The sequence below is a fragment of the Dermochelys coriacea genome, chromosome 16 (genome assembly GCF_009764565.3).
Source record: "Dermochelys coriacea isolate rDerCor1 chromosome 16, rDerCor1.pri.v4, whole genome shotgun sequence".
NCBI classification, from domain to species: domain Eukaryota; kingdom Metazoa; phylum Chordata; order Testudines; family Dermochelyidae; genus Dermochelys; species Dermochelys coriacea.
Window position 1 is genome coordinate 22,446,558 of NC_050083.1, and position 15,542 is coordinate 22,462,099.

General features: G+C 40.4%; 1 protein-coding gene and 1 long non-coding RNA gene across 7 annotated transcripts in view; one reads left to right on the forward strand and one right to left on the reverse strand.

The window, feature by feature from the left end:
• Positions 1-1,068: 1,068 nt before the first annotated feature.
• Positions 1,069-15,542, reverse strand: part of LOC119844411 (spermatid perinuclear RNA binding protein) — a 93,047-nt gene continuing 78,573 nt past the window's right edge. For 5 of the 6 annotated variants that reach the window (XM_038375193.2, XM_038375192.2, XM_038375191.2 and 2 more), the window contains 5 exons: positions 14,058-14,192; positions 12,676-12,816; positions 9,359-9,482; positions 6,776-6,820; positions 3,432-3,874 (listed from right to left, as the gene is read on the reverse strand). In XM_038375193.2, the coding sequence (XP_038231121.1) occupies positions 3,798-3,874; positions 6,776-6,820; positions 9,359-9,482; positions 12,676-12,816; positions 14,058-14,192 (522 nt within the window). In that variant the 3' untranslated portion in view covers positions 3,432-3,797. Of the gene's footprint in view, positions 1,233-3,431; positions 3,875-6,775; positions 6,821-9,358; positions 9,483-12,675; positions 12,817-14,057; positions 14,193-15,542 lie in introns of those variants that run through there. The other variant, XM_038375201.2, reaches the window with a different exon arrangement.
• On the forward strand, positions 1,225-5,100 carry LOC122456904. Its single transcript, XR_006276069.1, has 2 exons — positions 1,225-3,194; positions 3,881-5,100. It is a non-coding gene; the product is annotated as an uncharacterized LOC122456904 (long non-coding RNA).

Genomic DNA, 15,542 nt, shown 5'->3' on the forward strand with positions numbered 1-15,542 from the left:
CAGTGGCCTTTAAAAAACACAAAAGATTGAAAATAAGACCAGTTGATTTTTTTCCTTAAACAGTTAGATTTTGAAATTAAATAAAGGCATAATAAAAGCTCATGTCATATATATGATTCATCATATGTATATGGGAGTTGAAAAACAGTAATTAACATATTCTTCAAGCTGAATAAAAATTCTTACCTTTTTATACCATGATCTCTGCTTACAGTCATTACATTTCAGCTTATTTTATACAAGTGCATATGGCTACGAAGGTTCGGAGAGAATGAGAATAAAATGATATTAACCTGCTGAAAACTGGTTAAAACTCTTATCCTGCAATATATAGAGGTTCCAACACCATTTAAATAAAAGAGTTTCATACAGAGGCATCTCTGACTTCAGTTAACAATACAGATAATTGATTCAACACCTCAAACATTAACCCAAACAGTTTAACGAAAAAACAAACAAACAAAACAAAAAATGTGAACTTAGAACAGCGAATTTTTTCTGAAATTTGCCAGATTCTAGAATATCCGTTATTTTATGAGGATTTTAGGGAAAAATATCCATTTAAGAAGTGAAGTGACCTAATCCTTCCACCGTTTCACCATATTATTGTGAGGCATGGTTGAGACACATTAGTTCAGTTATACTTGGGAGAAAAGGTGGAATGTTTGCTGCCTTTCATGTCTTCTGGCATGTAGCAGCTCTGGGTTCAATAATGGCCACTGTAAGTCACGGTGGCAGTTTCTAGGTGAACTTTGATACTAAAGAGCTGAGCACAATTGTTCAGTTAAAATTCTGATTTAAGTGGTGAAAGCTAAGGCGGAGTTAACTGATTAAATTGGGAGCCCCACCAATTTTTAATGAAGTCCAAGTTTTATACATTGGTCTCTTCTTTCTGGCGTGAAGAAATAACCAAGAGACATGTATGCACATTTATTGCTATGTATCCCAAAGGAGAACTGTGGCTTGCAATAAGTATTGCTTTTATTTAAAAGGTCTGAGTTCAGGGAAAATATCTTTTCAAAAAGGAAAAGCTCAGAGTTCCATATTTGAAGCTGAGACCCCCTCAAAACGAGTCACATTTGTTCTTGCTTTTAAGACATCTACAATAGCCATTTCGAGCCAGACAACCTGATGGTTCTAGAAGTCAGAGAAGAAATCTTGAGGGCCCAAGTGAACAATAAAAGGTGCGATGCTGAGAGGCTGGCAATAGGGACTGTCAATGAAAAAACCACCTACAGTGGAGAAAAGAGCAGAGAAGCAAAAACTTCATGTTAATTTCAAAGGGATTGGCTGAAGCTAAAGCTCCATTTAAATTTCTCTGCTCCTTCAGCTGTAAGTGGAATTTTCATTGTAAAAGGGACACACGTGGGCACTTTTAAAACTATCAAAACATCTAAACTTCCAAGGTGATCACTTTTTAAACAAAGAACCAACCGCTCATTCATATTTTCAGTAAAGCAGAGAAATGTAAAATATGCAGCAACGGGGCAAGTTTACAATGTGGTTAGTAACTCCCAACAAATGACAAAAAATGAAAAAATGACTTCATATAAATCATCTGAAATGACGGCCATCATGTTGGAAAAGAGCATAGCTCCCTCTGTTTAATGAGCTGGGGAGGAATAAGTTATTGGGCAAGTAAATTTTCAATAAATAAATACTTTCAGAACAAATTGTAGTTTAAAATTTAAAGTCTCAGAAATTCATGGATTAAAAAAACCAAACAAACAAAAACTTTATTATTAGCAGTTGCCAATCAAGAACACTCCAAAAAAGGCAGGGAACTTTTAATGAATATTGTATTACCCAAAAATGGGCTCTCATCAGCCATGCTTTTTCTGCTCCGTGATGGCTCCCTTTCATCCATAGGCCAGCAAAACAAGTCAATGATTTATCAACACTTCTCAATTTGAAGGCACCCCCAACCCTGCTGTTTATCTCTCAGTGCTAATTCAAGGGATGCTAATGTCAGACTCACTGCTACTGTCAATAAAGGCTACATACTTTATTAAAGTATCACCACCACCAAATGAAAGCAAGAGCTACAGCAGGAAGAGAAATGTTTATGAAAAGATTTAAGCTCATTCCTAAGCACAAATGCTTGGTTTAAGAACAACTGCTGTAGTTAATTCCAAGGAAAGCAGCTTGTTATACACTTCACCCCCTTATCATGCTGTTCTATAGTTACTCTCCCTGCTATGAGAAACATACATTGCGTTAAGCCCCATTCTTACCACGTCATCTAAAAAAACCCCACCCTCCCCCAAGAATAGAGTCTGAAAGAGAGCAGAGTGTATAAAGGCATCTTCAAGACATCACAAAACAGAACAAACCTACTGAAAAGGAACCGGTGACCTCTGAATGAGGAAGTGCAACCAACAACACTGCTTATTTTGTGAGGGTGATACCTTAATAAAAAGCACTTTATTCCTTCGTCTGAGAGTCCAAAGCACAATAGCTTTATACACAAGCCTGGAAATATCCTGGCAACAGTACAGAGCATGTCCTCTGCTCTATGCTCTCAGAGGGCGCATGCAGTCCTCACATTATAGATGTCGCCTTACTTGGGCACCAACTCGTATCAAAAAATGAATACTGGCCTATGGCTGAAATGTGTCACTTTTCACAGCAGCACTCAACAAGAACTGGGACCATTAAATAGCAAGTTTTCATGGGGACCTTGTTGCTGCTTTAGATTCTTATAATTGTAAGGGGAAAAGGAGAACCCTTTTTTTAATTAGAGACTGACTACTGAAATAACTGTAAAAATGCTACATGGAAAATCAAGGGTGGGCAGACAATCTTACAGAGTGAAGAAGGCCACAAGAACAAGTGCAATTTATTCTTTTTGGGGGGTTGTGGGGGGGCATTGTAAAAACATCTTTGGAACACTGAAGAACTTAAGCATAACGTTATGATTGTCCTTTCTCTGGGCAATACAAACTTAACTATGTATTCCCCCAATTACAAAACAAAAGTCTTTGCACGGAAATTTCCCTTGTTTAACACAGGTTTCACAAAATATAACTGAATACAAAGAGACCAACTAGTGTTAATAATTCCCTTTGTTTTCTTTTTCAGCATTTTGCATACAAATGAAGAGGCTTCTTGGAAAACGAAGATGGTCTACATTACTGAGCCTTATGATATGCTAATTTCCTTGGTTTTAAAGATGCTAAGGGAATCCTTTCAAGGTACTGATGCTAAGATACATCAAAAATAATAAGCTAAGACAATACTTAAACCCATATTTTACTAGCTTTATTCATCTTAATATTTTCAAAGTTAAATTTTAATTGAAAAGTTTCTATTGTATTACTGGTTTGTTTTTTTTAAAATAACTATACTCTGACTTAAGCAGCCCTACAACAAATACAGGTCATTAACTGAGATTCTGTATGACTGCATTAGGAAACAGGCAGTACTCTGTGTTACGACAAAACAGTTTATTTGTGATCAGTGTTTTATATTCTATACATCCTTCACAAATTTAATTTTACATAATCGGATACTTCATTTAAAACGTAAGGTTTAAGCTTCTAGTTCTTCCCTATAACAGAAGGCTGGTATAAGTTATTTGAAAATGAGGTAACATTTCACAGAACATTTTTTTTTTCAAGTTTTAGAGAACTAAATTTGCATTTTGTTAAAATCAAAAAGTAGGAAAAGATGTTTCTTTACAAATGACTTTGCTCAAGTATGTGTTCAAAGAAAACAGGATAAAAAGGCTTTTTTTCTTCTAACATTCTGTACTGTACTGTGTTGTTCAATCAATAGGAATTAGCTTCTGCCATTTGCTAAAAGAATGAGTAGTGGGGAACAGGATATGTTGGGAATTTCATAACTGGTAACAGAACCATTCTCTTGGGTATACCTACAGAGAGAAGAAACGGAGAGGACTCCAAATAAGTTCAATGATCCAATAAATTCATGTAAAAGCTTACAGTAATTTTCTCATTAACCCTTTCCAGATGAGTCAGTCAATGAATTTTGAGGACATTGAACCCCATAAGCAAAACATTTCAACATTTTGTAATGCTTTAAACAGGAGTTTTAATATAACATATTAGATTTTATTATCATTCTGATGTTTATTAATTTAGCATGAGCAATATGTTCTAGAAGTAGTCAATACTATGTTACACTGAACCAGACTGGATTTGGAAAGTTAATTTACATTCTTGTGAAGATAGTGGGGATAATCTATCTTGTTCAGTGTCCTAAAGTAATTCGACAGGCCAACTACAACTGCAAAGATTTGAGACAGTAAATGCTGCTGTGCATAACCAGAAGTTCTTTAAAAAATGGTACAGCACAGGTTTGACAAACCTCCATTTGTATCTGTCCAACCCAGGCACTGATAACTCAATCAAGTTCTATATCCATTTAGACTTTCTGCATTTATTCATATTGTACTGAAGTGGCAAATCTGGAAAGATTAATATCTGCCTAATCTCAGAATTATTATAGCGTTCTTGTGGCCTCACAAACTTCTGCATACTTAAATCCTTTTTTTTTAAATGGTTCCTATTTAAATTCTATTATTTAACCTACATATCCATTTAGAAATCACAAAGCAGCAACAGCAGGTAGTCCAGAGCACCAGATGATCAGAGTGAAACTTCCCAACATGCAACAGCTTACAAAGGCAAAGAGACATATTTACCTTACAGCCAGAAAAGCATTATTTCAGTATTTTGCATCACAATAAGACATTAAAACAGAAAAACTCTTTATGCGAAAAATGGGGGCAGCAGATTTCACAAGACTTTGAAGTCAGCGATATGCCACACGTAAATATCTAAGCGATTACAATTTAGGCTCCAACACAGATGTCATGAGAAGATGGAGGGGAAGGAAAAAACAAACCAAGAGAAAAAAGGATTGTAGGTAAAACTCCCAGCCCCGCTGAAGTCAATGAGAGTTTTACCACTTACTTCAGTGGGGCCAGGACTTCACCCCATATTCTTATATATAACCTATCCACCAATGAGAGATACCGATAGTCAAGTATCAGCCATCTTAGACCATCTCAGGGTCATATTCAATACCCACTTCTTAATGTTTCATATAAAGTTGAAGGGTACAAAAGGGATTGTTTAAAATAAGCCACTGATGAAACAGGTCCTAAACTAAATATGTTAATTTCCTGCTGGGTGAGTGGGTAGAGGTTCCCTTTGTTATCAGTAACAGTGCAAGAAAGATAATCAAGAATACAGAATATGCTTTATGGGAAATGCTAGTATCACCTGCTGCAATGTGAAAACAGAGGGCCAATTCATATCTTTCTACTAAGATAAGAAAAGCTTCTTTAAATCAGAGGAAATTCCTTATCTGAGTAAAGGCACCTCATTGGCCAATTCCCTTGCCCTGCTCCACAGAAGGAAGCATAGAGTAGTAGCAGCTAGTTCTGCGTGGCAGATACTCCTAGACACCACCAATACTAGAGCCGTAGAATTTTCATCATCAGGGTACAGCACAAGAGGCGATAGCTGTATTTATAGCGTGCATCATAGAATGGTAACGGTTCTTTCCCAAGGTGTAGAAATCAAGTGACCCAGTTCCATATTTCTTCCCTGGTCAGATAAGGTTTCTACACCTGTAGTGTTATCAGATGGCGTTACTGTTAGCCCCCAATTTCATTCAGATTCGATATGGAAGCAAGCATTAGGAAAATAATACTGCACAGGAATGGTTGGTTCAGTGAGGATTAGGTTTCCCCTTTGAAAAATAACAAAAGGCTGCTGGAGCTTACTCAGGTGGTTTTGCCATTTGAGAGCTACAGAATTTTACCCCGTAATAGAAGACAGGTTCTGTACACACAGAAGATCAGAACTGGTTCTGAGAGACAGCGCCTTGTTTTACTCTAGCGTGTCGGAACATATCACTGACTCCAAACTGTTTTGCCCCCATTGCCACATAAACCTCATTCAAAGTAACCAAAAGGCCAGTTGGAGATAAACAGGCTTTATTAATCTAGTATTTAAAAAAGCTGGGGGGTGGGCAGGAGAAAGAACTCTAGAGCTATGAGAGAGGCCCTACATTTATTTTAGTCCATATGAAATATATTGCACTGCCCTCTTAGATTTCACTGGGTTTCTTAGCAGAAAGGTGCAGTGCAAGTTATGGTGCCTTAGCAGGCTTGAAAAAAGAAAAGGAGGACTTGTGGCACCTTAGAGACTAACAAATTTATTAGAGCATAAGCTTTCGTGAGCTACAGCTCTCTAAGTAACCTACAGAAACTCAGTTAGCTTGACCCAAACAGCAATATTTAGCCTGCAACTATATACAATGTGTCTGGACTGGTTATGAGATGTTTGTGGCAGTGGGCATTTCAAACAACTGATTGCAGTAAGAGGAAATGCCCACAAGTCTAACTTATGGACTATCATTTTACCAGTGTTTAGCCAAGGGGCATTAGAGTAATATTCAAGGATGTTAGATTTGGCCCTTAGGTATTCTTTGAATGGAGCACAAGCTGACCGTAAAAAGTAGGAGAACTACTTAAAAATATTCAATTTCACTATGAAAGGGAACAGGCAGTCAGAACAAGCAGTCCTTCCACAATCAGGCAAAGCATAGGCAAAAAGCTACTCCAACCAAAACAAGAACCACAAGGTTATGGCATCAATTTAAATGTCCTCATTGTCATATTTAAAGTGAGCTCTGATTTTCTTGGATCACTCTTGCAAACTCTAGGGCAATCTCTGTTTTTGGACTGCCATGATAATTTCAATACCGTTTCTAGTGCAGTTAATTAATAGGTCATACATACCATAGGCTGGCGCAGCTGGGCTGTACCCATAAGGTGCCCCATAGCCTACAATACAAACAGAACAAGCGTTTGGCTTTATTCCCCCCAGCATATGAAGAATCATCAAAGGTCGCAAACTTAATACACGGGCCATACACAAAACAGAAAATCCATTCTCAGTTAAGTTAAAATACTCAAGCTGCATTTGGGTGTAATCGTTCCAGATTCTGTCTGCAAAAAAACCCAAACAAGCCATCTTCCGCCTTTTTTGGAAGCTTCAGCATAGAAGCTCCACCTTTCTTTCTATTTTCCTTAATAGTCTCTCTTGGTTGAAACTTTCCAGTCAATACTGTCGCACTGCAAGAGTTGGCAAGGCCCAGTTTACAGACTCTCTTAATAAAATACTGATATGACTTAATGCACAAAATAGTCATTGTCCTCAATCCCCCAGTTAGGAAAAGGGAAACCTGGAGGCCTGTGGTAAAGGTCCAAATCATCAGCAAATATTTTTGGCGATTAAGAATACTGGCATTTGGTTTCCGCAGAGTCCAAACTTATTCCACAGAAGACATCTGAATGGCTGGATAGTAAGTAGCCACTGATAGCAGCTTAAAAAAAGTAAACCAAACCATCATGGGGATAGGAGGCATGCAAAGTTAGAGGATACATACAGTTGCTGAATAAAAAGGAATGGTGACAGCATTGTTCTTGGTTATTACTAAGTCTTATTGAAATAACAAGCAGTACTATTCATGTCTGGTAAAGCTTTTTCTGAGGGGGGGTTAGGTTGGTGTGGGAAAGGCTGAAGAGGAAAAAGGTATGTAGGCCAAGAAAAATAAATGCTTAACAAGTATGATGGCTGGGAAATTAAACCTATTTCTGGAAGAATTCCATGCTGGCAAGGACTGTGCCTCTAGCAGGTTACAATGTCTCAAACGACTCCTCAGGCAGAAAAGCAGTTTCAGAAACAATGTTCAAGGCCATTAAAAATGAATTACTGGTTTTTAATATTTATGATTACATCAATATACAGGAACAATGAAGGCACCACATTGCTGACTGTGCCAGGAGGTAAATATATCCAACTACAGGCTGCACTATTAACGTTTGGGAACTGATGAAGGGTGTAAACTGGAGTCTATACTATATCCTAAAGAACCTTGAGCACTAATGATCAGGGTTTTACTCTTTGGAAGCTAGTGAACGTTGGCCATGGAACTTTGGAGGCACAGAGACCAAAGAATAAAATAAAATACACAGAAATGGAGGAGATTCCCCTCCCACCCCCAACTCTTGCGCATTATCTTCTACACCAGTGTGGTTCAACCTCTTCGGATTGACAACCCCATATTCAAACTCAAATTTTTGTGATTCCACACCATAAAATGAATAGACAATGATTACCCTATGTAATTTGTTTGTGTAGCAGGAGAGGTTCACAGAGAATACCTCACCTTGAAGGATAACAGTATGCAGGGAATGGGGGAGCAAGATATTCTTTGTTTTAGATTGTAGTATGATTTTCAATGCCTCACGACCACCTGCTCCGCGGGTGTTGTGACCCACCAGGTGAGATACAGTGTTTTAGATGAAGTGAAATATAGAGGAAACCCAGAAGTTGCTATGCACTTCATTGTCTCTGTAGCTACAGTTTTGTTTATTGTGGCTGCTAACCTGCCAATGGGAATCAACACTAAAACAGTCTGACCAGCGATGTGAATTCTGCGTGAAGGGGCCCAAGCATAAATGGGAACCAAAAAGCCTTTTAATTTGGACCTGCAGTTTTGCTGCTCAAAGCAATGCAGCCAACATTACAGAGCATCATCAGTCAGAATATGAATGTGAATTTCCTTCCTTCATTTCTCCCAACATGACAGCTGTTAATAGGCATCTCTGCTCACAGCCCCAGATTGTGCAGGGTGCTCCCGAGAGCACAACGACTTCCAAATCTGCCAGCATAATCCCTACAGTTCGCTACTCTGGAATGCATTCCAGCATGGCAGCAAGTTCCATTCCAATAGCCGTTCCCCAAGAGGAGCAAAGGGTCTCTCTTACTGTGACTCAGACTGCTCCTAGAGGAGATTCATCAGGCGGCAAAGCACTTCTTACGGGAAGCAACGCGCACAGGACAGTATTTTCATTTTGCATGCACAAACAATACCCCTCTGCTCTTATTAATGATAATCCTGTAGCATTATCTAGAATGAGAAACTCTTGGTAAAGCCAATCGTAATACTAACAGGCATCTTCCAGGAGACTTCACAACTAGGCACAGAGTTGTGGGAATCATGCCATGATGAGAGTTATGAGAAAGGCAGATATCAGAATTACAAAGCCCCAGGGAAAGAGCTGGATAGTGATGTGCTCATCTTCCATGCACAATAAACCGCAAGCGAGATACATTTCCAGCTTTAGACTCTCTGACTTTTCCCTTCATTTAAACCCCCATGCATTTCCCCCTGTGGCTCTTCTCAAATGCTACAAAACTAAACAGGTCACCAGCATGGATGAGTCTGACCCATAGAGAGGTGAACGTCAGCAGCCATAGTTCATCCATGGACAGTTGGGCTCGACAGACCCTTAGCTGTTAATGCTATGACGTACCTGGTGTTATGTATCCAGTAGCGGCGGCTGCCCCAACAAATGCCCCTCGTGTTAAAGCGCCTCGTCCTCTGCCTCGAGCAACCTGGACTGCTGCAGACACAGCTGTATTTACAACTCCTTTAGTCTGTGCAGAATAATAAAAATGGCATGATTCAGAACATGCTACACAAGACAATCCATGTTAAACCCAGCTAAATGTTCTGTATGAATTACCTCTAATGCTATATTCAACCCGCCAGGCTTGTTAAAGGCAATACACACTCACTCATCCCATTCTGAAGTGTAGCTTTGCAGACTTGGGGACTGTGGCACAGACCTATATGTGAGCTCACTAGTTCTCAATTTAAAGAATCCCCTTCCCTGGACAGAATGAGTGGAGCACTGGCAGCTGTGCCAACCGGCATCTGTGGTTCATTCAAACGCCACAGTAATCAGCTCTCTTACTTCACCTGAAAGCTCTTTGGGGCAGGGATGAGCTATCTTTTTGTCACATGCGCGATGCGACTCTGATAGGGCACCAATGTGCTACTATACTCTGCTACTGATCTCCATCTCGCTTGCCTGTGGGGAGCTGCAGGGATGTGGGGTCACTGCTGCAAAGCTGGATTTTTTACATCATCAGAAATCCTTGACACTTTTTGAGAGAGTGAAGTGCCCAGAGGAGAGGGGGAGGATATTGACCCTATTTCTTCCCACCTCTCCTCTCTGGCTTGCCGGCTCTGCCCTCCCCCATGAAGTGCTGAGCTAAGAGCTGGAGCAGTCAAGTTGGGGGCAAGGAGGGGGAGGGAGAGAGAGAGAGAAATGAGGACAGAAGCATTGGTATTTTTATTGTAATATTTCTCTGTAACATATCAAAGGTGAAATCTCAGCCTTATTAACTTCAAGAGGACCAGGATTCTACCCCAAATGAAGCAAGAAAACCTGGGTAAGATTTTTCAAAAATACCAACCTATCCTTATGCTCCTAAAGTCACGCTTAGGGCTTCTACACAACATTTAGTTCACAGCAAGCGGGGCTGTAAATCTACCCCGCACCAGCTTGCCATGCACTAAGTTTCCGTGTGGACCCTGCTGACACACATTAACACCTAATGCATGCTGATCTGGTCCCATTTCAAAAAAGACTAGGCTAACTAAGAACGACAGTTAGTCTGTGGCCAGCTAGTTCAGGGTAGATTCACACCTCAGCTTGCCACTAACTGTTTGTGTAGACAAGCCCTTAGGCATCATTAAACTGGGTTGCCAGATTTTCAGAAGTGTTGGCCACTCAGCTCCTGTAGGTTGGGTTGGCAGCTGTCAGACGACTGGCACATTTCAAAATTTGGCCACTGATTTTGACTTTTAGAAACCTTGGCTGCTTACAGTTAGACTCGTTAGATAGGAATTAAACTTGAAACACAGAGTTACACTTCCTTTGGACTAGTATGTGCAGTATCCATTCAATCTGATAGATCTTTTCCCATGCCCTCACATGAAGATAGATTTGCATAGAATCATAGGACTGGAAGTGACCTCGAGACGTCATCTGCTCCAGTACCCTGCACTCATCCCTGACAGGTGTTTGTCTAACCTGTTCTTACAAATCTCCAGTTATGGAGATTCCACAATCTCCCTAAACACTGGAATTAATTGCTTTACTACCCTGACAGGAAGTTTTTCCTAACGTCCAACCTAAACCGCCCTTGCTGCAATTGAAGCCCGTTGCTTCTTGTCGTATCCTCACAGGTTAAGGAGAACAATTTTTCTCCATCCACCTTGTAACAACCTTTTATGTACTTGATGTAATGGGCCATTTTCATACCTGGCTATTAGGATCCTATCCATTTTAAATGCTGAGTGTCTCTAGTGTTAAGAATACATCCTTCCTGGTTAATTTTTATTTTCTGGCCCACTGTAAGATCTATTCCCCTCTTACATGTCTGAATAAATTCCTTGCCTTCTCTCTTTTCATTTTGTTATAATTATCTTTTTCCTTAATTACCTTCTGGCTCCGGCTGCTTATCCTACTCAGTAAGCGCCATTTCTTAATTTTTTTTTCTCAAAGTGCACAATAGCTACACTTGTGTAGACAGCTCCGTTGTTCTAACCCTAGATTGCGCTGGCCAAATCTCCTTTAGAAACTCTGATTTTTCCTTCTTTTTAAATAAAGGGAGAGAGTCTGCATGTGTGCATCAAATCGCATCGTTCCCCAAGCATAGTCAGCAGCTGCAGGCTAACTGGCAACCTCATGTAGCAGATCAGAGAGCTTTAGAAGAGTAGTATTGATATGGCTTATTGCAAAGAAATAAGATCAGAATATGACTAAAACTCAGAGTCATATTCTTAACTGACATCTTTGTGTGGAATAACATTCTTCAGGAATTGGATTTTAAAATAATAATGGAAGCTGAAGAACTTCCATGATGCAGGAACTAGAGGTCTCAGTGCGCCCAGGAGAATTCTATAAACATAATCGTTAGGTACAGAACTTAACGAATACACGTGGCTGATAATTTCTCTGAATATATTTTATGCTGTAGCAGGATGGAACAAAATTCATTTTTGCAAAGACTGGAAAAGAAATCCTAATTCTAGTTAATCTGCACAATGCAGATCAAAGCCGTAACTGTTAGGACTTTTTCCGTGTGTGGCTTTCTGGAAGCAGTACACTGATAATATAGACTGGACAGATCACTGTGGCTCTCAGTAACCATTTTAATGATTGAATTATTAGAATCTAATATAAAAAGAAGATTGAAGTGAAGTTTTTATAAAACAAATCCTCCTCATCCAATGACATGCTGCATTTGAAAAGGGATACCCCTCAAACAATTTAGGCTCAAAATTCAACTTAGTCTAGAAGCTAGAGGTTGTGTCTATCACCAGGCTATAAACAAGGTATTCTTTAAGTCTACCTCTGTTACTATAAGAGAGGTAGTGCAGCCTAGGGTATTGCACTGGACTTGAACTCAGGAGACCCGAGTTCTATAACTGACTCCCGCACTGACCAACTGTGTGACCTTGGGCAAAGTCACTTCCCCTCTCTCTGTCTTCTTTGTGTAAGATAGTAAGCACTTTGGGGCATAGACTGTTCTGTGTATTTGTACAGCCCTAACACACTGAGGCCCTCACATCAGCTCAGCCCTCTCAGTCCAATTGACAAATTACTAACAACAACAGAGTAATAAAACCAAAAGACAATGCTTCCAATGGACCTGCTGAAAAACAACAGACTGAAGTCATGTGGTCTCTCTGCTGCCGCCATTATCTAATGCTAACCCAGGGCGGTGTTGACATAGATAATGGTGCTAACTACAAAAGGCAACTGGGGATTCTTACCTGAGGGAGAATCTTCTTTTTCTTATTGTTGGCTGCATTAGGCCCAGAAAAGAGTTTCTCAAGTGCTGCTAAAGCAGCACTCGCTTTTGCCACCTTCTTATTTGGACCTGCGCCTCTGAACTTCTGCCCGTCTACTTCTACCTAAAGCCAAGAGGTTAATTTAGAGTCTGTACTTTTCCTGGTGGGAACGACAACTCATATTTACAACCAGATCCCAGCTGGAATCATGAGCCATTTATAAAAAAACTTCAACAACAAGTAAGTCCAGTTATGGGTGAAACTAACTTGTATTTCCTCCAGTGAGTTCAAAGCACTCCACAATCAAGAAGTGATCACTCTCCTTACAGTGTGTATGATAAAACCCATTGTTTCATGTTCTCTGTGTGTGTATATAAATCTCCCCTCTGTATTTTCCACCAAATGCATCCGATGAAGTGAGCTGTAGCTCACGAAAGCTTATGCTCAAATAAATTTGTTAGTCTCTAAGCTGTCACAAGTCCTCCTTTTCTTTTTAATTAAACTCAGTAGCTCCATGTGATAGGTAGTGATCACTTGAGCCACTAACCACTACTGAAATACAGCCGATTAACAGGACAGAAGTTAGGAATCCCATATCAACTTGAAACTGAACAGGGAATTTAAAGAGGTAAAATACATTTACTTGGGATGGAATTTGACAGGGATTAACTCACTGTCATTTGGGAAGGTTGCCATGAAGTCTTTGGTTGGCAGGACCACCTTAGCTTTATATCTCACCCAAAATTGTACTTTTAAATGATCCCCAAACCCCACAACATTTTTGGGGCACCTACGACCCTAATCAATCAGCTTTGCACCCCCATCATCTTCGAGAACCTGCATTATGGCTACCCTTTGGCTAAAGAGAGCTGCCTCGTACTCTCTTTAGAGACCATCAATGCTGATTCTATGTCAGCCCAAGAACCTGCTGCTGCAGAGTAAAATGAACCAGAGACTGAATGGGCTCCCTCCGTTACATTATTCCTAACCCCTGCTAGGCTGGCAACAAGAGGATCAAATCAGGGCACTCATACAGGGCTGCCAGGACCCGTCCATGACACACAGTTTTGTTTACTCAGCTGCCCTCTCCCCATGGCAGGGTAGGGATGTGATGTGTTTAGGGGCTTTCATAACCAAATCCTCCTTGCTGAATTACTTAGGGCAAGGAGAACATTCCCCTGCCATCCCCACAGTCATCCTGGCACTGAGAGATACAGAAACCTGAAAAGGTTACCGTCCCTCTTGTGGAAAAGAATGAACGGTAAGGCTCTGGAATAACATTAAGTGGCAACAGAAAGCTACCAAGAGGACTGAAGCATTGTCAGCAAAACCACCTGCAGATTTCTGAGCACTGCTTCACTCACCTCCATTACAAAGCGCTTATCATGGCTCCCACCTGTCTCAGAGATGAGCTCATACTTAAGACCTCTTCTTTTTTCATTTAGCTCCATCACTGGGTTTTTGCCACTTGCTGTGAGGATAGGGCCCTGAGTTCTTACCTACAGAGACAAGATATATTATAACCGTAACAACTCTGAATGGCAGACACACATCTACAGCATGTCTGCCTATAACAGCTGCCCACCTGGACAGTCTGGCTGCCCACCTGGAAAACGCCAGTATTAATCATCTTCCTTTTGTGTTTCTGCAACAGCCAGTTCTTCCTGATACATCCGCCTTAGCAGGCTCTCTAGGGACGGACCGGCAACAGGGATACAGCATTGTCAGAGCTTCAGCACAACCTGCTGCACCAGAACAGCAGATATGAAGCCCTGCCCCCAAAGAAAGCTGAGGGATGAACCATTTAAAAAATAAAATAAAATACTGCCACCCGCTCATTTCAAGCTCAGCAGGCAGCTAGCCAGGCAGTCAGTGTCTCCATGACCAATCGCGATCACCTTCACATCACAGCATGGAGCGTCATGCTGCTGGCTGCCCCGGGAGCCTAGACTCAAAGGGCACCCAGGCTGAAGGACAGACCATCAAGGTGTCAAGTTTCTTGAAAGCAACTCTCTGCTACTAAACAGAAGGAGATTGGCTTTCCCAGCTCCGCACATCTCTACTGCCTCATCTAACCATCCCTTTGGCACTTCCAATCTCTGACTGGGGAAACCACAGAGTGTAGGTCCTACATCACAGTAGATATAGCTGTTATCTTGGGTTAGAAATGCAGAGACAGAGAGCCAGTACACCAGTATAGCATACTGCATTACAGTCTGCTGTGCTGGAGGCACCAAAGCAGATACTGAAAAGTGAGAACACCACAGAAAATTAGGAGAGCCAGGCCAAGATTTTCAGAAGTGTCAAGTACCCAACTCGAGGCACCTGCCCTCTGAAAATAAGGTCCCTTTAAGGCATCTCAATTTAGGCACCCAAAATCCTGAGTCACTTTTGAAAACCTTGGCACTTGTAAACATTTCTAACTTTTTACATGAAAAACAGTTACGATTTGCCTTTAGTTAAAAATGATCTAAATGATTCTAGTTCTTTTTAAAACAGGGTTAAAAAGGCTAGTATGATTGTGATGCTGTATGGAATATGGGAGACATTGTTACACCTTAGAGACTAACAAATTTATTAGAGCATAAGCTACAGCTCACTTCATCGGATGCTGTAGCTCACGAAAGCTTATGCTCTAATAAATTTGTTAGTCTCTAAGGTGCCACAAGTACTCCTTTTCTTTTTGCGAATACAGACTAACATGGCTGCTGCTCTGAAACCTATAATATTGTTGATACCAATATTATAAAAGTGCAATGAACCTTAGATATACCATGTAAGGTATCATCGGAAAAGTTATAATTCACTAGATACGGTAATCTTGTTTATATGTTTGTATTATTTTTATG